The sequence below is a fragment of the Oncorhynchus clarkii genome, chromosome 10, assembly GCF_045791955.1.
Source record: "Oncorhynchus clarkii lewisi isolate Uvic-CL-2024 chromosome 10, UVic_Ocla_1.0, whole genome shotgun sequence".
Taxonomy (NCBI): Eukaryota; Metazoa; Chordata; class Actinopteri; order Salmoniformes; family Salmonidae; genus Oncorhynchus; species Oncorhynchus clarkii.
In genome coordinates this window covers 10,562,262-10,568,261 of record NC_092156.1, presented here as the reverse complement: position 1 = coordinate 10,568,261, position 6,000 = coordinate 10,562,262, and the positions used below count along the sequence as shown (strand labels likewise).

The following is a 6,000-nucleotide window of genomic DNA, read 5'->3' as shown; positions in this document are numbered from 1 at the left end:
TTCATCAAGGTTTATTTGTGAATAAATCTGGCTTTAATAATAGCCAGTGACTACTACACTGACCTCACCACAAGTCACTCCATGCAGTCCATAAGCATCTATTGTACATTTCTCTGGGTATGCACAAACTATTCTAACATTTTATTATGTGTTTTTCAAATGCCACCTCAGCAGCAGCAATTACTAAAAAATACTAGATGTGAATAACAACAAATGATTCAGAAGTTGAACCAAAATAAAAAACCTAACCCCACCCTTACATTGTATTCTTACAGAGAATCATTTAAAAAAACATAATGATATCAATGCACCACTGCGTTGTGGTAATATGTCACTAATTGCTTCTAATTATTCAGTACAGGATAGGCTAATATTTAATTGAGCGCACGCCCTTTAAACTTGGTGGTGGATGCCTGCCACTGTGATTGGTCGGCAGCCACGAATGACAGCACCTGCTTAGCTACTTAATCAAAACTGACACGAGTTGAGGGAGATATAGGAAGCATCATACCCTCTCCGTACTCACTCTCGACATTAATGCGCGGTTCCAAGCTGAACTTAATTCAAAAGTAATATTTTTTCTAAATTTCCGTTTTTTTTTTTTGAGTGCGTAATAGTGCAAATGGAGATGCTACTTACATTTTCTTTAGCGCTCTTTTTAATAGCGTTTCAGCAATTATTGGCGACAGATCCAATCGAATTTCACGAAATCCCTCAAGACAAACATTTGAACCAGCCGAAAAGACGACTCTCACTGCAAAACACAGGTAAGTGAATGCTACTGTGTATTGCATGTTTAAAATAATAATTCGGATTATAACTTTTTAAACAGGTGAACTCAAAAAAGAGAAATTCCCTGCTTGGATTCTGTTTCACATTCTGTTACGAGCCAAAATCAATAATTCTATGACATGTCTTTTGGGGTTATTTAGTCCCCCCCCCCCCCCACACGCACACCTGTGGTCGAAATGTGGTTTTATCATAGTCTGTTCCTACGCAGGTACCCAGTGATCTCTAGTTCTGTCACTTCACTGTAATTCCATACGCCTAGTGGCCAGCTCTTTTCCAAGCACCTTCCTGTTTAAATGCCAACACAAGCTCTTTTTACCCCGGCGCAGGCACACCAGCGGGAATATGATAACAATTTTAGAAATTGTAGCATTGTTATGATACATTTGCATGTTTTCGAATATTTTATTTGCGTCCTAGATGACCTATAAGCAGTTTTGCTAAGAAACATAAATGCCAAGGTGGTAGGTTGTGTAGACTACAAAGGAATGATTATATTGTTTCGACATTTCTAACTAGGTTACTTGAATGTTTGCTATTGGGTTGATTTTTAAAACGCGCAAGTTGCCATTTGTCTTCAATTACGCACAAATGCATTGAATGGAAGCCCATGTTTTATTTTTCGATCAAAGCCGTTATGACACTATTAGCAATGCATTCATGTACTTTTGCCTATCCCCTGCGTTTATGTAATCACCGATACAATGCCACATGGCGTCAGGCACTCGAATGGTCCCAGCATTCCATCTTCATAGTCATCATTGGTCTAACCCTATTGCAATTGTAAAAGCTATTTGCTTAATTGGCTACTAAATCATGGACATAATTTTTTTTAAATCTCTACTGTATTTGGAACATTATCATTGAAAGTATCAGTAAAATCCCTTTTTTTTTTTTTCTCATCCCCCTAGCAACCACCAGCCACATTGGCACCAGGTCAACTTCTGCATTATTATTAAAAAGCTACTGTTCCCTTGTAGTTTTCACATGCCCTCCCTCATGTTCACTAACATGTTCCCTCTATCAGCGGAGATCCAGCACTGTCTGGTGAATGCTGGGGATGTGGGCTGTGGCATGTTCGAATGCTTCAACAACAACTCGTGTGAAATCCAAGGCCTACATGACATCTGTATGACATTTCTGCACAATGCCGGCAAGTTTGACTCCCAGGTATATCCCACTTCTTCCAAACCTCCCAACTAACCTCCTGGCTTGTGAGTGACTCAGGACTGTGTTTCTATCGTAGAGGGTGAAAGTGACAGTATCCCCATGACCTACTACAGCTTACATACATTACATGCTTTATGGAACTGTATAAACATGTGTTATGCTTATTAGTTATTGCAGAACACAATTTGGAAATTGCCACTTCAGATGTATAGCTTTGACGATTATGGAAATTTGGTTTACGAATATTTGTCAAGCAAATTGCCACAGTTATTGTCATAATTGCAGAAAAAGTTTGAACTCATAATGAATCTTAGAAAATTAGTTACAACATACCTAGCATTGGGCCAGTAACCAAAAGGTCGCTGGTTTGCTTTCCCGAGCCAGCAAGGTGGTAAAATCTGCTGTTCTGCCCTTGCGCAAGACCGTTAACCGCTAACAACAAATGCTCCCTGGGTGAGGATGTCAATTTAAGGCAGCCCCCCACACCTCTCTGGGTTAAATGTGAAAGACATTTTGGTTGAAAGCCTTGTGCAACTGACTAGGTATCCCCCTTCCCAATACAGCTTTGGAGACACCCGTCTCAAACGACTAGATTTGACCACTTGGAACTTTCGAAAATTAAGCTTCTCTCGACTGCCACTCTACTCGAAACTATTACCAACTTTAGCATCTTCAAGTAAAAATGAAACTGCTATTGGGTGAACTATATCTACTTGAATAAAGTTTAACCCCCCCCCCCCCGCTAAAATAAATGTAAGAGGATATGACGATTACAACTTCAGTTCACGGTTATTGTCCATAATTGTCAGCTATACTATTGTACCAGTCCTAAGGTAATGTCAACCTTTGTTATGTTGAACTCTAAAGGGGAAGTCCTTCATCAAGGATGCCCTGAAGTGCATGGCCCACGGCCTGAGGCACCGGTTCAGCTGTGTGAGCAGGAAGTGCCTGGCGGTGAAGGAGATGGTGTTCCAGCTGCAGAGAGAGTGCTACGTCAAACACAACCTATGTTCTGCTGTCAGGGAGAACGTCAACGTCATGGTGGAGATGATCCACTTCCAGGACCTCTTCCCCAAAGGGTGGGCATGAAGCCTTCCATTTCATACTAAACCCATTCCGTGTAGTACATTTTAATGGTCCAGAGTCCACATGCTCTGAATTAAATTACTATAGTAATCTGCATTCAGAAATCTAATTGTTCCTCTTCCTATGTCAGGCCTCATGTGGAGCTGGTGAACATCCTTCTGGGCTGTGGCGAGGAGGTGAGGACGGCTATAGCACGGAGAGTGAGGATGCAGTGTGAGCTGAACTGGGGGGCCCTGTGTGGCAGCCTGAGCCTGTGCTCCCTGGGCCGCTCAGATGACCCCCAACACATCACCGTCCCTTCCACCTCTCTGCAGGGCAGGAGCACACTGCCCCCTGCTGGCCAGCTCTCCCTCCCCCTCCCCCTCCCCAACACCGAACAGGACCAACCAAGAACAGACCAGCTAGGAGACGAGGGGAGCCTTCACCCCTCTGAGAGTCTCAGTCAGAATCCCCTGGATGACGCCACAGACCCTGGGCTCGCTGTGCCCGGTCAAGCACCCAGTACCGCCGTCCAGGGGTGAAACAGAGTGCAAGGTCCCTAGCCTGAACACACAACAGATAAGCCCCTAACCTCTGACCCACGTTTCCCCCTCAAGCAACCCTACTACAGACTACCTCTGACCCCCTTTCCCCTCAAGCAACCCCACTACAGATGACTCTGACCCCTCTCCTTCCCCTGAAACAACCCTACTACAGACGACCTCGGTTGTAAACAAGGGAGAGTAATGACCTTGTACCATGCTTCTCCATTCCTACTCCTAAATGGTACAGGTGACAGGGTATATTTGGTCAAATGTAGATTTTGAGGCCTTGTTTTTCAGTAATTCCTTGTTTTAATTACAAGTGATATTCAAAACATATTTTAAAGTAACATTTATTTAATTTGATTCCTTTTAAAAAAGTAAATCATGGGCATATCAATCTTAGAGTATAAGCAATGTATACAGATCCAGGTATCTGTTAGTTCAGTGAAAATGTAAGTTTGTCACAGCAAGGACTCTATTGGAACTGGTTGGAAGTTCTCTTACATTTCTTCCCAAAATTGTGACTGCAATATTCCAGGTTTAGCTAGACATGAACTTGGTAATACACACAAAGTTATGAATTATAGTTTGACAAATTAGGTTTTAACGAGACCTTACACTTAATTAAACCCACATCTTGGCTGGCTGACTCGCTCTAGGTTCTATTTTTCTAGGTATCCAGAAGATGAGGTAAATTTGAGTAAACGGTCTATTGTGTTTTACCTTCTGTCAACTAGTTTCAATACTGAGTTTTGTTTTAACTAAATACTAGGCGCTACCGTAAATAAACTTGTGTAGAGAATTGTGCTTACGCAAGCTGTCAATGTTTCTGCGGAAACTATTTTATTTGCAGTACAAAAGTGAACCGTAACAACTCAATGGCACATTAACTCTGCAAAGAGAAGTCCATTACTGGCCCATATGATGCCTTGTGTGTGATTTCTCATCACAAGTAACAACTTGGCTGACAAGTGGCCCTTCTACCACAATCAGGAAAGCTCATTAAAAAGATATCTCACAACCATAAACTCTGAAACATGGTAATGCGCGTTCACTCAAAGGCAAACATCAGGAAACCTCAGGTGTTATAACAAAACAATGAGACCCATCAAAATGTATTAGTTAAATGGAATGTTGAGTCTTGGCCTGTTCTCACTGAGGCCTTCGTTTATGTATCAGGGTCTACTGCAATTTTTAATTTCACACAGGATGACCACAGAATGTCTTGTCAAACATTTTCAAATCTGACAGTTTGAATGTTTTTACTAGCTTTTGATCCAACTAGCTAGCTTGTCCTTTAGTAGTAACCTCAATAGTACTCCAAGTAACCTACCTCACCAGTCATGCCAGCTCTAGAGATGTTTAATACTGGACACTTACAGAGGACATTGAACTGGTATGAATACAACAGACACTCTGCTATCTCACACATTCATTTTTTTTTTACACATTTTGTACAGTTGGCTTGTATGATGTGGATTTTCTTTTGGTATGTCCAGTTGTGCATGTGTAAGATGAGCATCAACTGCCCTCTCTCTACACAACTTCTGTCAGTACTATCGGCTAAATGTCATCAAGTGGATGACTGCATTCAGACTCTGTACTTGAAAACAGCAACTTATTTCTTACAAAGTTTGTTTGTACTGATTCGATGTTTAAGTATTTAACTTTTATTTATTTTGACTACTTTTCTTAAGCTATGCATTACCTTTGGTATTTGTGGTGTAGGGTTAGGCCTTGATACAAGCAAACTACCATTTTATACTTTTCATTTTAGTTATTTTGGACATTAAACATTTCAGATACTTTGCCGTTTTAAATCTATGACAATGCATTGTAATTTTATAAGCATATTGTTGAATAAAACTAACAAATTCTACTAGTTGGCTTGAGTCTGAACTCAGTGCAAATTGTTAAATCTAACTTAAATGACACTGACGTGCAGAACAATCAACGTAAGGTTGCGCAAAAGTTGTATCGCGGCAATATTGTAAAATTTGCCAAAATCAGATGTACATAGACACCATCTGTCCATAATACTGTTGCTTACTGCCATCTACTGGTAATACATAGGAGGAATCCAAAGTGGATACTATTCAGCCAGCTCAAGATTTACTGAGGGAGTGACTGGTCACCCTCAATTCGTTCAACACCCCCCCCCCCCCCCCCCCCCCCCTTGCCTCATGTTTACGACCACCAATAACTGTAGCGGCCCGACTTCTGTGGCACATTCGCTGCCGCTACGGGCCAGAAGGTTGAGGGTTTGCCGATCAGCCCAGATGAGAACTCTCCCTGGAGCCTGTTTCATTACGCTACGATCAGCTAGGGGTTAATCAGATTCATAGTTATATAAAATATATGCAACAATTTCCAAGTTTCTCTGCACCACCCAACCAATGAAGCATACCGACTACGGACACTTGTAGGTTTA

The 6,000-nt window shown here is 41.5% G+C and overlaps 1 protein-coding gene across 1 annotated transcript; it reads left to right on the top strand.

Annotated features, from left to right (window-relative positions):
• The first annotated feature begins 479 nt into the window (after positions 1-479).
• Positions 480-5,448, top strand: LOC139418002 (stanniocalcin-2-like). Its single transcript, XM_071167075.1, has 4 exons — positions 480-767; positions 1,817-1,959; positions 2,827-3,038; positions 3,176-5,448. Exons 1-4 carry the CDS (start codon positions 623-625, stop codon positions 3,564-3,566), a joined length of 891 nt encoding a protein of 296 aa, XP_071023176.1. The 5' UTR covers positions 480-622; the 3' UTR covers positions 3,567-5,448.
• The last annotated feature ends 552 nt before the right edge of the window (positions 5,449-6,000 follow it).